A 20,540-nucleotide genomic window follows, 5' to 3' on the forward strand; every position below is an offset into this window, starting at 1 on the left:
CCTCCTCCCCCTCCTCCTCTTCCTCCCCCCCTCTTCTTCCTCCCCCTCCTCCTCCTCTTCTTCCTCTTCCCCCTCCTCTACCCCCTCCTCTTCCTCCTCCTCCTCCTCCCCCTCCTCCTCCCCTCTTCTTCCTCCTCCTCCTCCTCCTCTTACCACAGTTGTTGATGTACATGTTGTGCAGTCGTATCTTGGACGCTCCGTTCCTGCAGTACAACATCTGTGTGTGGAGCGCGGCCTCTCCTCTCTGCTGCCACAGCTGGATCCAGCGGATATCACATCCGCACTCGAACACCACGCCATCCAGACGCCTGGAAAACACACAATGGAGAAGCAACTTAATCGACAAAGAAAAAAACCATAGCAATCAAACCACCAGAGATGAACACAAAAGCAATTATCCGTATCTGTTCATGTCCCAAAAATATCTGGGGCCGTATTGTTGTTGAATTATCTTTCAAAGCTTTAATAGCTCTTTAGCCTTATTGCATATCTAAATAAAAAGAGAGGTCGTCCATGCAGCGTTGGCAGAAGATCTAAATAAAAAGACGGTTGTTTGGAAGCATCTGTGGGAAAAATGGCAAGCTGTTGCACAAGAAAATGCTCTCTCGGCTGTTTTGCGTTCATCAGATATTCTCTACAGCGTCACGTGTCGAGCTGCTATGCCGAGGCTCAACATACAATCATGAGGTGAAAAATATCCTCAGATTGCTTTTTTTGTTCACATCCTTCCATTAATGTGAAGTCCTTTAAAGTAACACAAGAGACTTTTATCTCAAGAAAACAGACAGTGGCAGCAGTCACACTTGACCAACAAGCTGCTTCCAGGTCATGTCTTTAAAGACATAAATATGGCCATAGCAGTGACACAGTGGTATACAAATGGAGACAATAAGCCTTTTTAACAACAGCAACAAATATATCATTTTTTGCATGGCAGCTTGTCACGTTTGTGCAGAGGTGAACACGAGGAATTTAGATTGAGTTATCCTACAAAACACCTTCAGATAATCTGAACGTTGGCTTGATCTGGATCACCGCTCCCTGCAGGTTAGCATCACCGTGCCTGTGCTTTGTGGTCACGCATAGATCCGGTTGATATGTAGAACTACGCACAACTTCAAATCTATTTTTCAGGATCAAAACACTGATGAACCGCTCTACGTCTTGAGATGCTGTCCATCCGCTGTGCAGGTTTAAATCAGGGTAGTAGAGCATTATGGAAGTAATCACAGCTCCAGCCCTGGTCACATGGCAATTCTAGAGTCTGTTGGGCCCCTAGGCAAAAATCTATTGGGGGGCCTTTGGTTGAGCGTTCATCAACATCATTTCTGCCAGTTTCCCCGGCGCTTACTCCTCTTCCTCTTTTTTCCTGTTTATTTGTTCTCGCTCCCTACTGACGGATTATTCCTCTTCATCTTTCTTTGTTGACTTTCATTGACACACTTTAGTTTTCACAGCAATAATGCTGCAACACCTAGAAGGGCAACAAGAGAGATTGCTTTCAGACGGGGCCCCCTTAGGGAGGTCTCCTACAGTTGTTACAAAATTTGCACATTTTGGTCCCCTGCTTTCCTTTAAGTTTGATAGCCCTCAGGGGCCCCCTACTGGTCCTGGGCCCTAAGCAGTTTCCTGCCTTGCCTGTTGACAGGCAGCGCCTCCTCCTGGCCAGCAGCGGGGCTGTGTTTAATCTTCGACATTTGACAGACATTGCAGGCCTGAATTGATAAAAATATGAAATAATTAGATAAACTGATGAGTCATCCTTTTGCTGACCAGCCAGGCTGACGTTTCATTTTTTAAATGTTGGCAGATGATTGCATACATCCCAAGCTGTAAACTGCTGAAATTGAAGTCTTGCACCAATTTCCCTTTCTTTCACTTCTAATTGATCCGGTTTGGTAAACACTTCATCAGCGTAGAGTGATTAAAAGTCTAACGCTGGGCAGTCACCTCGGGTCAGCACGAAAAAGAATATGTTGTTTTTTAAGGGACAAAGTGTTCAACTGAACTGACTATATTCCATTAAAATCAGAACATCTGAATGAAACCACTTCATGTGTAATTATCTGCAGCTCTGTGTTTAGAATCGGTTTATGGTGGGAAGTCCACAGGAGCGCCATCAAAGAGCGCTTTAATCGCCAGGAGGTTAAAAAACGACAGGAGAAACCTTTTCAGATCTCGTCTTTTAGAGCAACATGAATGTCAGCCTGCTGCTTCCACCAAGCTGCGCACACTTCACCTTCTCCATTAGCAACAGCGGAGATGAAGCCGTAACAAGCTGCAGCTGCACCGCATCCAACATAACCAACGCTACCTAATTAGCAACATGCTGCAAAAAAAAATCAATAATTATGTGGAAGTGTGTCAATACCCTGCTGTATAATCATGTGCCTGCTCGTGCACAATGCCCTACAGGAGATGTGTAACTTAGAAAAAGAAGGGTGTATTCTTTAAAATAAACACATGAAGGCCAGCCCTGAGGTGTTTAAATGTGAGGAGGTCAGAGGTCAGAGCTACGTTCAGCCTATCAGGTTTAGCCAGGCAGGTATCATTAGGCCTCCCCGAGCGGATACTTCACTCTCACAGCAGAGGACGCTCGCATTATTCAACACCGCACGCCACCTCTGCATTTTGCATATGTCCAATTTGGAGGATGTGATTGGCCAATTTTTGTGGGGATGAATGTCTGTCCAAACGTCCTTCACAGAGGTCAAGAAGATATTGCAGGCGGCATGAATAATGCATGTGATACGTCCAACCATTGCCATATCGAGTAATGAGAATAGATTTCTCAGGTGGATCTTGCTTATTATCATCAGGTGCTCACTGGATCTGACACCGTGGTTAGAGCAGAGACTATGACGCAGCCTCTGCATGGCGGCTCAGCAGGTAATGGACGAGGGAAGAACAGCCCATCAATCCTTTAACCAGGGTAAAAAAAAGAAGTGTGTTCTTATATGTGATGGAGGAAGTTTGAATATTTTTCCCTTTTTATTCTTCTGCTGGAATTAGGATGGAAAGAGAAAATTTATGACTCAAATAAACGTATAAATAAATCTAAATTCTCCATTTCTGTTGAATTCAAATAACTTTTTTTTTTTTTTATCACATTTACACTTACAAAAGTGACTCAGAATCTTTTTTCAGAGTTAAAAGAAAAATAAAATATAAAAGTGAAAAATCTCATTCTGTCTTTAAATGGAAGCAATTTGTGTTTTGATCAAAACAACATCTACAGGGCTGAAGAATGTTTGCAGTTTGAGATAATAACAACAACACAATCAACGACTGCAGCAAAAGATGAGGTTTAACGATTTTTCTTTAGACAAATTGTGAAAGATAATAAACATCAAATTTTAACTCTTAGACAGAGAGCCGATAAGATATAATTTTAATCATGAAGTTAAAGGAAGAATGTGCAACACGTCTCTCCTGTGTGAATGTGTCACTGAGTCATGACTGTCTACAATGAGGGAGAAGCTCGAGTCCCGCTGGCTGTGTTGTTGTCAGAGCCGTGTTTACATGGACGGGACGGCCGGCTCCTCCTCTTGTGTATAAAAGCTGAAGTCAACAAAACCACATGACTAACTATGGCTCCACTGCCTCAGGTGACGACACTGGATCACGCTACTGAACTGAAAAGTGGGCTTGTTCCAATTTTCTCCTAGACCTCTCCACTCACCCTCTTGTTCACTGCAGGTTACAAAATAGGTTACGTTTTATTAATGCACCTGATTGGATAAACACGCGGCTAGTCTCTGGAGAATAGAGCTCTGGTCTAAATAAATAATGATTGTATGTACACTGGTGTCCTGATTACATCAAAATCATTAAGTCACCGCATTATGTTCAGATATCTTATTTTGTATCACCGTATACACTGTATCACAGGGACATGGTGTGTGTGTGTGTGTGTGTGTGTGTGTGTGTGCACAGCAGGTGTTAAAGGTGTGTTAAAAACATAATTTGCTGTGTTTTGGTCGGCTGGCTGATCGGCTCATTACAGTCCACTAAGCTCTGCGGTGCGGGCACCTTGTTTATCATTATCTGCAGAGTTCATATCTCTGCACAGGAAATGTTCGGGGGAAGTTTTTGGGGAGAATCACTGACCCTGAAAATCAAACACTTTCCGATTTCCGAACATGAAGATCTAAACGGTGTTTAAAAAGGCCTCTGAACACAAACACTCTGAGACGTAGTTTGAAAAATGTGAATCACTCTGTTTCTTTTCATTTAACGCTGAGTAAGTAAGACCGCAGGGGATCAAAGCTCAGCAGAGCAGGGCGGTCCGGGCTTTCCCCCCCTTTTATGTAATTATGCTAATTAATAATAAGAATCACCACCTCCATACATTACCCACAATTCCTCTGGGTATATCTGATCTGGGCTAAAGCGCAGCTACAAGAAGCCTGAGAGATGTATTTTTGAACCTCTTGGTTTCAGAGTGCGCCCCGTCCGAACACACTACACTAACATGGTTTCAGCTCTCGCATCGAAACAAGTTATGAAACAACAAGAGGGGGAACAACTGACAGCTGGAAGTTGATAAATGTTTGGAGGAGAGCAGATAAGACTGAGAAAAAAGAACAAAAGCAAACAGCAGTGTGACCCCGGATGCAGAGAGCTAACAGCGTGGCGTTTCCTTGAAGCCGGCTAACGATCCCGCCCGCTCCTCCAGAGGAGAGCTAATGATCACCACCGGAGGCTGTTTTTCTGGGAAATGTACACACAGGTGCGTCGGCTGAGGAGCCGCGGATCACAGGCAGGCGATAAAGCTATATGCTGTATTGTTGCTGGCCTGCTTTGATCTCGGCTTGAACGCTCTGCCTCCTCTCCGCAGACTGTTGTCGGGGATTATTTTAGCTCCTTAAATCCTGTGTGTTTAATAAAATCGCCTTATTTGGCACGTTAGACAGTGGTGCTTCAGATCTCTGGTGTGACTGTGGGCAGAGCTTCCTGTGATGCTGGGCTTTGTGGTGATTCGGCACAAACGCGTGGACTTGTTTTGCTCCACAGGAGGAGGCAGGTTGAACCATCGCGTTCTTTTTGTTTGATTAATCACAGGAGAAACTGATCACAATCTGACATCATATATAAACATTCAAACAAGTGTACACAACAATTTTTAAAATTCTGCAGCCCACGTTAGGAAGGCTTTCGGTTTTTATCATTTTAACCAACTTTGTGAATCACCACCCACGAACGTTTTAGACACGCCATCACAGGCGGCCTGACGTGGGCAACAGAAAAAATGAAATCCGCTAGTTGCATCGGCCTGGGGGTAAAACGTGACGCTCACCTGAACCATCTGCCTTTTTCTCTTTGGCTGAAAAGTAAATGTCACAAGCGATGTTTTACTTTGCCACAACTGAAAGCTGGGGAATGCTGGGGCGCTGGTGGCGCAGTGGTTAGCGTGCACGCCCCCATGTACAGTATGGAGGTTATGGTCCTCCAAAGCGGACAGCCCAGGTTCAAATCCGTCCATGTGGCTCCTTTCCCACACTTCAATACCCACTCTCTCTTTGCCTGATTTTCCGACTCTATCCACTGTCCTTTCTCAACGATAAAGGCATGAAAAGCCCAAAAATAAATCTAAAAAAAAAAAAAGAGCTTGGGAATGCTAATGCTAACGATGACTTTACAAAATGCCTCCTCTGATAGATGTGGAGTCACCTGGTGTCGTCGCCCACCCCCCCCCCCCCCAAGTGCAGCCCTCTATTTCAGCCTGATGACTCCATCAGAGCAGAGTGAAGCTGGTGTAGAAAGCCTGAGGGACACACTGACAAACTGGACAACGACTATGGGGAGGTAGAAGTGGAAAGGGGGAGGGGAAAGTATCCTGAGATTTCACCAGGATTTTAAGGATTTTAAGGTTTCCTTGGCTGATGACTTCATATTACTTCATGTCACTGTAATCTGTAAACCTTAGTTGCTCATCACATGTCTTCCTGGGAGCTCACAAGCGCTCATATCTTGCAGGTTCCTCTGGATTGTTGGTGGGGATGGCCTGCTGCTCCCCAACCTTCAGGGAGCTGATCTACCACCCGACGTCCCTGACGCCCAGCCTCCACCATCTGACTGTGTCGTCCCCACAACCACCGCCGTCCTGTTTCATGCACGGCCTGCTCCGACCTCAGCGGAGAGGAAGTGTGGACAACAGGAACGAGAGGAATACAAAGCAGAAATCCTTCCTGCATATTATCCCATCTCCCCCTACCCGATTTTTCTTTTACCTGCTCTTTTGTAAAGCGCCTCGAGATAATACTTGTTAGGAATTGGTGCTATACATTTTATGATTGATTGATGACTTCACTGCACCCCACAATAAATCGGGATTACATAGTCCCTTATGTTTTATTCTCTTAAGTAAAATGGTCATCCACTTGTTGTGTCTACAATCAGCGTTGGCTCCTGTATCATTTATGCAGTGTAGAAAAGTCACTGACTAACACACACTCTTTAATAAACATGGTACTGACACTTCCCCTCCAGACAGAGGAAGCCAAGAGACACCGTTTTCAAACCACATCTGTGGAGACATAATTTAGGATCAGAATCAGCTTAATTAGCCAGGTTTGCTCAAACATACTCCGGTTGCAAAAGTACAACTTTAAATACTAAACTATAAACAAACAAATGTACAAGAGTAAATAAGACATAATCGTGCTGAAATGAACATGGTAAGTGTCATTAGGTCTGTAGGAGAGTGGGAATGATTCTCAGTCTCCAGCTCCCAGTACTGGTGTCATTATTTCATGAATATAACTGTTAGAAAAATCCAAACTGCAGATGCATGGTGTGGCTGCATTTCTGCAAACACCGTCTCACTTGAGTGCAGTGATGTTCAGAGTTCTGTCCGTTCTGGACTTTACATTCACAAAGATGCAAAACACCAACGATCCATCCATCCAGAGCTGCTGCTTCTTCTTTATTCCTGCCAGCTTGAACACTGGGGCTATGCTTCACAGCTTGAGCATCCAATTAGTATTTCAGAAGTCAGTGAGTGAGAAAACTACATTGGTGGGCACTGAGCTATGCTGCCTGCTGATGGTGTTTTTATGGCAAAAACATCCAGAGTCCCAAAGACACACATCGGTCAAGTCGCTCTGGATACATCCTGCTGCTCACCGAGAGGAGTGGGCGACTCAATGCACACAGGCAACCCATCCCAATGCAACACTGGCAGCTTGATAGTTAGATCATCAAGAGCCCAGCCATGGGAAATGCAAAGAATTTGTTTCTCGGATGCAGTCGCTTGTTTGGGGAAAGAAGTTACTCCTACACGATAATAAATGTGTATTTTGGGCAGCTTTTCAAGATGTGATGGTTTTTGCAGCCAAAACAGCCGTTGCTCTCCCGGGGAAGGCTTTCCACAAGATTTTTTTTAGAGAGTGTCTGTGAATCAGTGCCAAAAGGGCATTTCTGAGGTCAGGCACTGATGTTGGATGAGAACACCTGGCAAGCAATCAGCGCTGTCATTCCCCACAAAGGTGCTCAGAAGGGGTAAAGGTCACGGCTCTTCTGTGCAGGCAGGTCAAGTTCCTCCACACTAAAGTTGTCAAATTGTGTCTCTGTAGGGTGACCATACGTCCCCAATTTGACCGGGTTCCTCCTGTTTTCAAGCACTGTGTCCCGAGTCCCCACAAATATCTATAATACACACACCATGGTGGAATCACTGATTTGTCTGTAAATATGTCAATCAATGCCGTTGCCAATAAGGCTGCCACTGTTTTAACCAACAGAGAAACATCACTAATGCACCACAGGTCAAAGTGCAACACTGATATGTCTGGAGGCTACATGTGGCAGTCAGTCTCGGGGTTTACATGTGTCACTTAGCTAGCCTAGCTTATCATGCTAACCAGATCGACAGGTGTCATACTGAACAGGAAGTGCTCCAGGAGAGTCACAGCTTCCTTTGAATAGAACCAGCCAATGAATATGCAGCATTTTGCAGACACTGCAGGTGTCCATTCTCAGACATGCACAGTGGAAATGCAAAGATATAAAGCCATATTGAAATAAGCAAACACAGACGGCGGTAACAGGCAGGAAGTAAAACTGTTTCGATCTACTTCAGTGACGCAAACACCGCTAACGACCATCTTAGACAAGCTAATCAGGAGGAAACATTTACCTACCACCTTGCATGATCAGTGCCTGTCACCGATCATGAAGGTTAACAGCGTCCTGGTTGGGAGATTGTGTCATAATAGCTAGATGTTTCTCATAAACTAATTCCATGTCCAACTACTAAAAATAGGATGGCTAATGACCTTTGGTGTGGCCACCATCTTTTGGCATATTTCATTTTTACAAGCTTCTAGTGCCTTAAAACATCAGCCTGCAACTCGGGGAACCCTTTCTGCCAAACAAACATTTAGAGGATCCTCTCAGAGAGCTCCTAGCTTAGCTTACATCGTTTCAACGATGAGTCGTAGCTGAGGAGTGACATAGAAACATGCTCACATCGAGTAACTCAGATCATCTCTATGAGGATGAGAACCTTTTTTTCAACCCTGTCGTGAGGTATGAGCCATCATGTCAAAAGCTGTGATTGGTTGATCCAAAAAAATCTCTGTTGAATACATTTTTAGCTTTACTTTAAGAGTATATATAGATTACCAAATGTTTGACACATGTCCCGTTGCACAGCGGCCTCATCACACGCTGATGGTCATATCAGCGTGGTCAGCCTTTAATCAGTGATTAGCGGCACCTGTGGAGGTAACCACATTTAGAGCCACTCACCCTGCAGCCTCACTGTGCACTGAAGAAAGTCCAAGACGGACTGAAATGTCTGCATAAATAATATTTTTGTCTCTCAACCGACTCTGCTTCAATAAATATTTTCTCAATTAAGACTCCCGTCTGTTCTCCTTTTGTTCTGTGTGTGCCAGTCCTTCCTCATATTTATTTGCACATTTCCCATGCTGGTAACTGTAGTGTTTGGTTTAATTGATATTAACATGAGGCTGTGATAGAGCTGTAATTGCTTGTGTGATCAACTATGTCTCCGTCTTTCTCCTCTGCTTGACAAACTCTTAAAGGGGACATTTTATGAAAAATCCACTCTTGCAGTGTTTCTGAATATATATTTGGGTAACCTGAGAGTCTACTGACCCACAAAATGTGAAATAAACCCATCCAGTCCTTTGTTTGTGGTCTGCATAAGTCTTACAACACAGAGAAAAATGCTCCGTTTCTAATGTGTTCGATCCCCAGCTGGGCAATATGTCTGATGTGTCCTTGGGCAAGACACTTAACCCCGAATTGCTCCCGCTGCTTCGGTGGTGGTGTATGGGGTCCAGGGTCATGTAACATCACTGCACACCCCTCATACCCAGGACACAAACTGGTTAAACTCCTCCCCTCCGGTAGGCATTATGGATCACCAAAAATAAGCCCTGACACAGGAACCGCTTCCTCCCCCAGGCTGTCACTATGATGAACTCTGAACAGTCACAGAGTGTCAGAACTGTTCATGTGCACTAAAACCCTGTGACACAAACATCCATCGAGCCTGCAAATCATTTAATGGATGCAAATTTTGGTCGTGTAAATATCTTTTCCCTCGTCCGTCATGAATCGATGCGCCCTGTTTTAATGTAGGCACTGTAATGTAAATGAACCCATCTGTTACATCACAACATCATTTATTATTGAGTTTATCACAGCACTCACTACTGTACGCTCACAGTTTAATATTTAGTCCTTTAGGCTTCAGCACGGAGAGCAAAGTCATCTGAAGACAAATGACTTGTATGTGCACACACACCACTACAGCTGATTCTGACTGTTGAGCATTAGCTTCGACCAGTTAGCTACAGCTGAGGACAAACTGCTAGCAGCTGTCATTTCAAGCGACAGAACCCAGGATCTTTGGAAGAAGCTTCCTTTTGTGTGAAATTCTAAAACCCATTGTTGAAATGTCAAACATTTCCTGCAGTATATCTGCCACCGGTATTATTCTGAACTGTGTATGTGTCATGCTAGGAGGGGAAGATTGACAGGCTTAGCAACAGTTACTAGTGATGGTACATATTCAACATCATTTTCTTCTGTTTTTTGTTCATATTGCATATATTGTTTTTCAAAAGTTTTTGTATGATATCACTCCTTATTGTCTCCATGTTTAATGCAAAGCTCTCACTGCTGTCGTGTTCCTGAACTACACTTCCCATAGATCGGCTGTCAATCAAACGGCGTGCACAAGTCCTGTCATTATGATTATTATTACAGTGTGGAAAGGAGATAATCTAGCTGTCATGCCATCAGATTGGCTTCTACATCTCGCAGCGGTTGATTGACAGTCGGTCATCTTTGCGAAGGCAACAGGCTGAACAAACAGATGAAGCCATGAACCTGGTGTCGTTTGTACTTCATGCTCGCTGCACGACTCCTGCTCTGTTCCCCCCTCCGTCGGGAATGTCAAATTATGCTCTGTTTTCATTGCGCAGCAGGAGGCGAGAGATCAAAGTTTGGGGAAATAATAGAAAAAGATTTGGTCGGATGTGTTGACTCGCCCAGTGCCAAATGCAACACTCTGGTCGTCAGGTGCAGAAGTTAAAAGGAATATTTCTGCCTGATCCGTCTGAATGTCAGGGTTTACCTGCACTCTGCAGCGGGTGTGTAAAATTGTTTCACCACACTCCCGGTTGGTGCTGGACCAGCTTCATCCTTCTGATGCTGTTTCTTCTGCTTGTGTCATGGATAAAGGATTGCTGCAAACAAATAAATCACCCCTTTGTCCCATCATTACTTTTCTGTTAGCTTGCAGCCACTTGGCCAGGCGGCGTCCCTGCAGGCACTCTCACTCTCTCTCTGCCTGACTTTTTACCCCTCATCTCTCTTTCTCTTTTTTTTTCCGGGGGGCTGAGGAGCCTGCTCCGACGTTGGCTTATCGACAACACCACCTGCACTGCAATCATGTAGAGAGGAGAGGGGAGACTGGAGTCAGGTCAGGGGAGGCTCCAGGTAAGAAAAATGGACAAAGTGAGCCGGGGCGTCAGGCAATTTTTCCTTCACAGTCAAATATTTTAGCAGACGCTCCTCGGATACCTTAGGAAGATAGATGTCTTGAGAGGTGACTTATGTGTCAATTTCCAGTGTACACTCGAGATGGATGATATATCTCTGTGTGCACTTTCTATATAAAGACCGATAAGTCAAAAAACTTTAAACTCTTCAAACAGAGCTCCTCGGTTCTGTGGCCTCGAATATAAAGAGGTAAGTGACCATCAGTTTGCAACGTGCAGGACTCCGATGTAATGTTTTTTTTTATATATATATATAAATAAATAAGTTCAGGCTATGATCTGCCAGAACGTCTGCTCATATTTTCAAACTGAATCTCGCTGACTGACCTTTGAAAACGTGCACGATCACTTTCAAATGGTTATATTTTGAAACCATCTTGGTATTGTTGGTTTGGCTCCATAAAGGGTTGAGGAAAATCTCTCGTTAAGTTTAATGGTTTGGATCTCGGCGCTGAGAATGACGTCCCACCCGAGTTAAACCGGTTCCAGCTGCGAGTTGGCATCAAGTGGGGCAAGCAACATGGACGCCTCCGGGGCGCTAACAACACACTATGTGACAGTTACGCGCTGAAAAAATAACTTGACAACATGTCCAGGGATGGAACTTGCACGGTACTATCAGTGTGATTGATCTAATTACACATGAAGAGGACAGCGTTGCTCATAAACCCATCAGTTACAGCTAAACGTTACTGTTGGATAATCAAGCAGCCATGTTGGATTTGAACTCGGGCTACTGACGTTGCACCCAGTTTTCAAGTTAGAAATCCGACTTCCGGTGGCGTTCCTGCTGACCAATCAGACCGTCAAGTCATAGTTGACTAAGTTCTGACTTCCTGTTCAGGTCGTTCTATTCTATAGGACTTCTTCTTCCATCATTTTTGCTCAAAGCAAAAGTTTAAAAAGTGTGTGATGGCGTTGGTGGCACGCTCCAGAGACAGACTGCGGCGCTCGCTGTGGAAACACAAAGATTGACGCGGCTGAGGAATGCGGTCCGTCAGCGCATATGTGGAAATTGTGGGTAAAACCAGCAGCCTGTTGACAATCCAGAAAAACCAACTTGTTTTTTTATTATATTCACCAGAAACACAAATCTGTTTACTTGATTTGGATCGAGAGCAGCTATATCTTTATTTACAAAACTACCTGCTGACGAGAACACCCGGTCAGAGCGCACAGAGGTTCCTGGTACAACCGCACAATAGCTGCAGGAATCTTCCTTCGCCCTGAGTCTCTCCACCAAAGCAGTGGGCGGCTGTCTGCAGAGAGACGAGTAAGTTCAGCATCTCCTGAATCGCCCACGTTGCTTTTTGCCGCAACATTACTGTCTTCATTTAATGAGGAGAGACTCAAGTCACCTTTGAGAGTGCCCTCTGCTGGATCAAACTGCAAACTGCTTCAGATGCCCCTCTGTGCTGATAACGTTGTATATTTTGAGTTTGAAAATGAATGTTGGGATTAAATGGATAGCTTCATATCGAGGGTGGGTAACCATGAATTTCCCAGCCCAAACTAAAACACCAACCAGATGAGAGAAAGTTCCCCTTTATGCGCCCATTACACTCAATAAGACACCCTGGAATAAGTCGCTACAGTCACCGTGCCGTCCTGTCATGGGAGCAAAGGGAATTCTCGGCTTGGTCCAGACTCACCAGGCAGCTCTGTTTAGTAATGAAGCTCTAAAAAATCCCCCCCGAGCGCCCGACTGCTCAACACAAAGTGACAGACAGAATAAGTTTTTGACTACCTGCTGAACACAGTGAAGCACTGAGCTGCTGCAGATCCTGACATGTTTCTCAGGAGCTGGAAACCGACGGCGAGCTAAAAGGAGACCTTCAACCGGCAGCGGCTCCTCGGTTTCTGGATGTATAAATAAGCACCGGTTTCCACTGACTGCCTGCCCATTATCTACAGTAGACGGAGCCTTTACCTTTGTCTGACCTTTCCTGCAATTTTGTTTTCTGTAATGACTCAGTTAGCACGTCATCACTCTTTACACATAACCAGACCCTGCAGCTGCTCAGAACCACCACACTTCCAGTTTCTGCGATTACAGGCCAAATGTTTTTACTCACCTTCAGGCTGAAGCCTGCGCTGTCACCCACCGTCAAGTCTCACACAGGCTTCTTTTTTCTTTTTCAGATTTGGTCATTTTATCGCTTCAATGACATCCCTGCCTGAGTATAAATGTTCCTCTTGTGTTATTGAAGATGTTCTTGCAGTCAATTTTGTCTCTCAAGTCGCCTTCTCTGTATTTAGAAAACCTGTTTCCATAGCGACATTAGAAAAAAAAGATTTAACCAGACAGGTTAGTATGTATAAGGGTTGCTTCTTTACTGTTAAGTAAATGATTAAAGGCTGGTTGATGAAATCTCTGTCGCTGTAATGTAACAGAAATGAGAAGCGTTTGTAATCTTTAGATTGTGTTTTGCATGTGTAGCATGCAGTTTCTCAGAAAACCTTTTTTCACTGGACAATAAACTTCTTTCTGTGAATGAGATTGACATGATGAGGTGTCACTTGTGGTTATGAAACAGACTGGAATGATTGAAGATGCCTTTTTATGACCTACAGAAACAACCATGACCATCACATATTAAGTCTTATTATTTCTATATTATTATTTTTTATATCTAGAACTACTGCGTTTTAGAGAGGAGGTGTCGGATGAGGCGACCTACAGCACAAAGAAGAAGTAGCCTTCATAAGATCAGCAAGGGTCAACAGGGTCCTAAGTCTCTGACTAGACTCTTCTCCTCTGTCGCCCCCCGGTGGTGGAATGAACTTCCAAACTCCATGTGATCTGCAGAGTCCCTCTGCACCTTTAAGAAAAAGCTAAAGACCCAGCTCTTTCATGAATACCTACTAACTTAATGATGATGGTCTCCATATTATTGATGATGATGATGGTAATGACGATGGTTTTTGTTTGATAACGACGACTTATAAGATGGTTTCTATACTGATTAGAGCTCTCAAGAACTGCCCTCAATGTTGTGCTTTGCCTCTGGTCACTTCCTGTCAGCACCTGTGTGTCCAATCAGACTCAAAGCTGATCGTTTGCTCTTACTGACATTGTTCCCTTTTTTCTAGATCCTTGCTTGTGTTGTTCTTACTCTCTGATGTACGTCGCTTTGGAGAAAAGAGCCTGCTAAGTGAATTGTAGAATTGTAGAATTGTAGAATAATCAGACATGCTCATTTCGACCACAGGGGGGGGCGCCAAAATTGACACAAACCAAAAGTTCCTCAATAAAATCATGTACACATGGTTCAGCCGACAGCTCTTGAAGTCGTGTAATGAATGCATGCATGTAACTATTTTTATCAGATATAACACACACACAATTTTACAATCTATTAGACAAAACAAGTACATCTAATGTCACAAACGTTCACATCCGTCCGAAATGGGAAATTACATTTTGGCTAAGTTTGAACTTAATCATAGCTGATCACACTCAGTGCTGGACTCCAAGTTTTTAGACTGAAATCTGAAGTCCCAGCAGCAAGAAGAAGAAGAAACTACTGTGACTTTAAGCCACAATGAGAGCTAACACGTTAACTGTATTCAGAGGGAGGCGGATATCGGCTGGAAGCGCGCCGACTGTAAACCCTCATCAGTATACCACGGTGTCGATGTGTATTGCTTTGGAAGGGGCAGGCCTTGTATTTGCATATGTACTTCTAGCTGCTTTCACACAATTAAAAATAATTAATCAGCAGCACTTTGTCTCCCCTGGTTGTCGCCTCACACATCCTAGCAGGTGTTTTTTTAGTTTTGAAGCTGACCTGTCGAGTCGAGGCCACCGCTCCCTTCCGCCCCCCCAGTCCGGTCGTTTTCTTCCACATTTAACATTTCAACACTCCGGCTTCCTCCTGCCACGTCGCTCTTTGAAGTTCCTTGAACAGTCACCGAACATGTTATGTTTTTTCACTAAGAGTTTGCCCCGAGTGCAATTGAGCTGCTAATAAAACGAGGGTTAGAATTGAGTAATTTACCTGTCATGCAGCCCTTTGGAAAAATGTCATGTTTAATTCATCCTTAATCCACTGGCAGTCAAATCAGAAGATTACACATTTGATCTATTCATATTTCATCCATATTCAAAGAGAAATCCATTTTGCAGTGAGAGGCGTAAATGTTTGACTTTGGGTCGGCCCCCTGCTTTTTCCAGAGAGCTGGGATTAAAGAAGTGCTAACAGAATAAAGGGATTGGTGATGCACGCCGCCTCGGGCACATCTCTTCACTTACTAAAGACGGGGAATATTTTGTTCTTTTTTTGTGTGGACCAGACAGAATGAGCTTCCTCGAAGACAGCCCCTATATCTGTGATTGCCGCTAACTCTGCTTCACATAATCTCCAGTAATATCGCCCCGGAAGCCTCAGCAGCAGATTTAGCATTTAGCCGCCACATTCAACCCCTGCTTGCTGTTCTCAGGCTTGTGATTGGCTGGGCCTGCGCAGCACACTGCAGCAAGCTCTGCTCCTCTGGCTAAAGGGCACGCAGACAAAGAGGCAGAGCCGATTATCTGCGACTCATCCAGAGGCGGCACACAGCAGACATCTATTGTGGAGCTTCAATGTGATGTTGGGGCCTTTTCACAGGAGCCACAAAAGACTTGAGATTATTGAGATCCCGCTGATAGTATTGTCATTGTCACTGATATTAAGATACTGCAAGGAGTGTGAAATATCTGTGCAACCAACCTGCAAAACAAAAGCCGCTGTTTTTGCAGCTACACCTCACTAGCGCTGATAAGGAGCGACTGATAAGAGAAAAACAGACTTAATGTACACTGACTGATGGGGAGTCGCTTTTCCTTTTTTTCCTCCTTTAACGGCTGGCTCCTCACAGGTAGTCTGAGCCTCAGTGTGGGCTGGATAGTGAGCTCTGGACCTCACGCTTAGAGGCTGTTTGAGGTTAACGAGGACGTGCAGCATTAACCTCGAGGTCGATGAATAAAGAATTCTATTACGAGTAAAGACGCACTTATAAGTCAGGAAATGTTGTGTTTAATATTAAGTGTGACCAATCACATCGCTGTCTGGGCGGCTGTGGCTCAGTGGTAGATGCACTCGTCCCTCAACTGGAAGGTGGGGGTCCAATCACAATCAGTAATTCTACACATGAGCCGTTTTCACATATGCACTCCGGATAATATCTAGATATTTACAGGAGGACTTCTCCAGAGATTCTCCCGACCTAGCCGTTCACATATGCTCCTCACAGCGGGGGACTTTCCCTGTCAGAGGGGAGGGGGGGGGGGATGCGGGGGGATTTCCTGAGGTAAGACATAAGTAAGGCGTAAATAAACAACGCGGAAGTAGCGGCCGAAGTAACAGAGTCTGCTACACAACGTTATAATGAGAATATTTGTCTTTATATCAATGCTATGTGTAATCCAATGGAATGACAACATCCACTAAAGAGAGGAGAACAACAAACTGACCAACAGAAAACAGAATGCAGACGTTTAATTAGAGCACGGAGATCGTAGAGGTCGCGTGCAGACACTTTAGACAGTCACTATATAAATGTCATTCTCTTTCTATTGGCTCCAGTTGAAACCTCCGGAGTATATTCGGCCGCGTTCAGACATCAGCTCACTCGGACTTTCTGCGGATAAAACACTAAGGGTCTGGAGGAGAAACTCCAGGTAAAGTCCACGTGAAAAATGCGGCTGTTTGTGTTCACACATAGACTGAAGAACCTCCGGGTAGCCAAATCTCTGGAGTTTTTCAGGAGATTTCTGTATGTGTGAAAAGGGTTACTGTGTGTGTGTTTTTTAATAAGAACTGTCCTCTGTCTTTCCACAAGTGAAAGTGTTTATATTATTTTATCTGTATTGTAATTTCTTGCTTTATATGCTCTATATAATTAATTTTTATTTTTATATTTTTACTAATTATACTACTGTTTTTGAGCTCAATAAAGTTTATCTTTATCTTTAATCCCAAACTCCTGCAGTTGGATATTATATATCACGGCAAAGTGGATCACTTTGATGAGCGTCTGTGTTTTTTTGCATGTTTCACATTTCATCATGTTTCATGCAGTTTGGACCTCACTCAGGTCTGGACATGGATTGGATTGGCCTTCCTTGGCCTTGGTCTTGGTTTGATGTGGACTCTAATGAACTCTGGTTTTTGTCGTGGTCTGTGTTCAGGTGACTACTACCGATCACATTGCTCTGATGGATGAACAGTTTCAGCCTTATATAAATAAAAGTCATTTCCATGTGCCACAGCGTGAACGTAATCATATTCTCACACCGTGGTCGCTCTGTTGACGAGCTCTTATTACCGGTGTAATGAAACCAGAGAACCAAATGAATTAAAGAACAAATGAATCAATGACAACTTTTTTTTTTTTTTTAAAGCACATGATGCGACTACAGTTCAGCTCCGGGCTCGAGAATGTATTTGTACATTTCCTATTCACAGCAGGTCACCTTCATCATGTTGCAGCTTTGAAACTGTTCACTCTTTCATTGTTTTAATAATTAACATGAACAGAGGCCGAGTGACGGAGATAACAAGGTGTAACAACAGCACGGCGGCACCGGGGCCATACTCGCCTTTAGTCACATAAAACGGAGATTATTGCAGTTTGATCTTCCTCTATTTACACAGTGTCCGTATGGTTCAGCTGCACGGGGCGGCTCTTCTCTATGAGTGTTTGATTCTGATGATTAAAAGGCGGCGGGTGCGCGGCAACCACGCTTCATTTGGAGTGATTGAATGATTGGCACCCGCTGAGCGGCCGTGGTTAGGGGTGAGCGTGGCGAGGAGAGTAATGATGTCAGGGCTGCGGCGGAGACTCTGCACATGATGGAGTGACTCATTTCCTCTTTTGCGAGGCCTGATTCCACACGGCTTCCTTCTTGCATAACGCCTCGGCCCTCGTCTTTGCCGCCACGCCACTCCGACTGACAAGTCTTAACCAAACACGGCGAATGGAATAGACAGAAAGCCTCACTTCTCATCAGCATTCACTCAGAAACGCAGGCTTTTCACATATAGGACCAGAAAGAGTCCGATTGTATACATCGAAAAAAAGGTTGTTTAAGGGGAAGGAGGATTGAAGACCAAGAAAAAGTTTTCTGTAATCCAGAATGGCGAGCGTTAATGAATGAACTTAGCTGCTTATTTTAGTTTTGCAGCATGAGATGAAGCTCTGTCGAGGAATGTGAGGTCGTTTCACTCTCACACTGTACTCTTCACTGTCCCTGCAGGCGCAGCGGCCCCCAATGTGTTTTTTTTATTCTGGAATAGAAATGTGAAATTAAAGCTGCATGGTTTCATATATCCAGTGGTGAAAAAACTAACTCTGCAAAAATAAGAATGATCAGCTTTGTGATACATCACATTATTTAAACTATTCAAGAGTTAAAAAAAAAAAAAAAAACGTGTTATACAATCCAGTAATTAAGTTTTTTAATATTACAGCACTCTGGGAGAAACCATTCTGCATACTTAATGTATTCACTTTTCATTTCCAGGCACACTTTGAAGATTCTACTTCAACTACTACTCGTTATAACATCAATCAATTATGACTAAATGACTTTTATTTCTGAGAGTGTTACACAACAATAACCTGCTTTATCAGGACATAAGGTAACACTTTAACTTATAGGACCAATCAGTGAGATGTGTAGTGAGTGAAATGATAAAGGTATCTTACTATCTGATCATTAAGGAAACATGCTATGTTGAAGTGCTGGCTTCTCTGACAACAATGCAGCATGCTCTGCATGTTTCTAATAAGCTCCACGAGCAGAAACGTGCTCAAACTAGGATCAATATTGGAGATGCTTTTGAAAAATGGAGAGAGGTTAGAACACAGAAAGGTTTACAGACCCATGCAGAGCTGGATAAACACTGAAGCTACAGAGTCCACCACATGGTGACCTGAGTGAACATCCACTCTAGAGAGGGGGGGGGAGACAGCTCTCTATGATGTTTAGAATTTGGACTGCAGTACCCATTTTAAACACTAGGGGTCGGAGTTACATACTGCTCCTTTAATGATCACAATATTTACCATTAACTAGATGCTTATTAGCATGCTAATTAGTAGCATACTGGCTGCTAATTAGTCATTCTTCAGAACTTATTAGTACCTTACCAAAAAGATCCTGATTAAAATGTTGATTCATTTGTAATGGTGCATGGACATCCATGACACCCGTTTCATCAAACTACATCCCGCCCACTTAAGACAGTTATTCAAGCACAGCCAAATATGGAAATCTCTCCTGCGATATATGAAGAAAAGGATCCAATTTTGGCAGAATAATATGTGTATTCTCTAACAGCTACAGCTCTAATTAACGAGTCAAACCTGCTGTGAAGCTAATCAGTGAACGTCTGATTCCAAACTTGACTGCATTAAACTTCTTTGATGATTGTTGTTTAATGGTGCATGGAATATAAGATCTTTGTATATAACCTTTTTGTTATGTAAACCTTCAGTTTGTAATAGAAGAAACTCTACTGCCATTGTGTGCACACTTTTGTTTTTCATTAACACCGAGAGCCATGTGGGATTAGTTTTAATGACTGGTTTAATGGAACTGTGTTTTAAATTAAACATAAACAAATAAATCAATGAAAACATTATGATGTGATGATGTTGTGGTTGTGAGGCGTCTAAAGCACACTTCACTAGCAGGCTCATACACAGTGAGTGGAAATATAAACTATGAAATCTACAAAACCATTCAAACTTTCTACAACTCTACAGTTCATTTATCAGACGATTTTGTCCAACGCCAACCTTGTTGTTTTGTTTTTTTGTTATTCTTTGTTCAGCGTCTTTGAGTATTTAGAAAAGCGCTCTAAAAGTCTAATGCATTATTATTATAAAGCGACTAACATCAGAGAGTAAGAACAACACAAGCAAGGATCTAGAGAGGAGGAGACAACGTCAGGAAGTCCAAACAAACAGCTTAAAGTCTGCTCAGACACACAGGTGCTGACAGGAAGTGACCAGAGGCAAAGCACAACATTGACAGCTGTTCTTGAGAGCTCTAATCAGTATAGAAACCATCCTAAACATCTTCATCATCATTAAGTTAGTAGGTATTCATGAAAGAGCTGGGTCTTTAGCTTTTTCTTAAAGGTGCAGAGGGACTCTGCAGATCAAATTAAAGTTTAGTTCATTCCACCACCGGGGGGCGACAGAGGAGAAGAGTCTAGTCAGCATCTTAGTTGTGAAGGTTGGATCAGAAGCCTTTCATTGGCAGAGCGTAGTGGGGGGGAGGGAGTGTAGACCTGGATCAGAGAGTTAAAGTAAGGAGGAGACGTTATCGTAAGCGAGCAGCAGAGTTTTAAATTTGATACGAGCAGTAACTGGGAGCCAGTGGAGGGAGAGGAACAGCAGAGTGATGAGTGACCAGTTGCGCTGCTGTGTTTTGGATCATCTGTAATGTCTTGATGGTGCATGTAGGAAGACCTGCCATGTAGGAAGACCTGCCATGTAGGAAGA

At 43.6% G+C, this 20,540-nt stretch overlaps 1 protein-coding gene across 3 annotated transcripts in view; it reads right to left on the reverse strand.

The window, feature by feature from the left end:
* The window catches only part of ntrk3b (neurotrophic tyrosine kinase, receptor, type 3b), a 251,045-nt gene that overhangs the window by 129,472 nt on the left and 101,033 nt on the right, over positions 1-20,540 (reverse strand). For all 3 annotated transcript variants that reach the window (XM_065952443.1, XM_065952442.1, XM_065952444.1), the window contains exon 5: positions 154-308. In XM_065952443.1, coding sequence (XP_065808515.1) covers positions 154-308 — 155 coding nt within the window. The remainder of the gene's footprint in view (positions 1-153; positions 309-20,540) is intronic.

The sequence above is a fragment of the Labrus bergylta genome, chromosome 3 (assembly GCF_963930695.1).
Source record: "Labrus bergylta chromosome 3, fLabBer1.1, whole genome shotgun sequence".
Taxonomy (NCBI): Eukaryota; Metazoa; Chordata; class Actinopteri; order Labriformes; family Labridae; genus Labrus; species Labrus bergylta.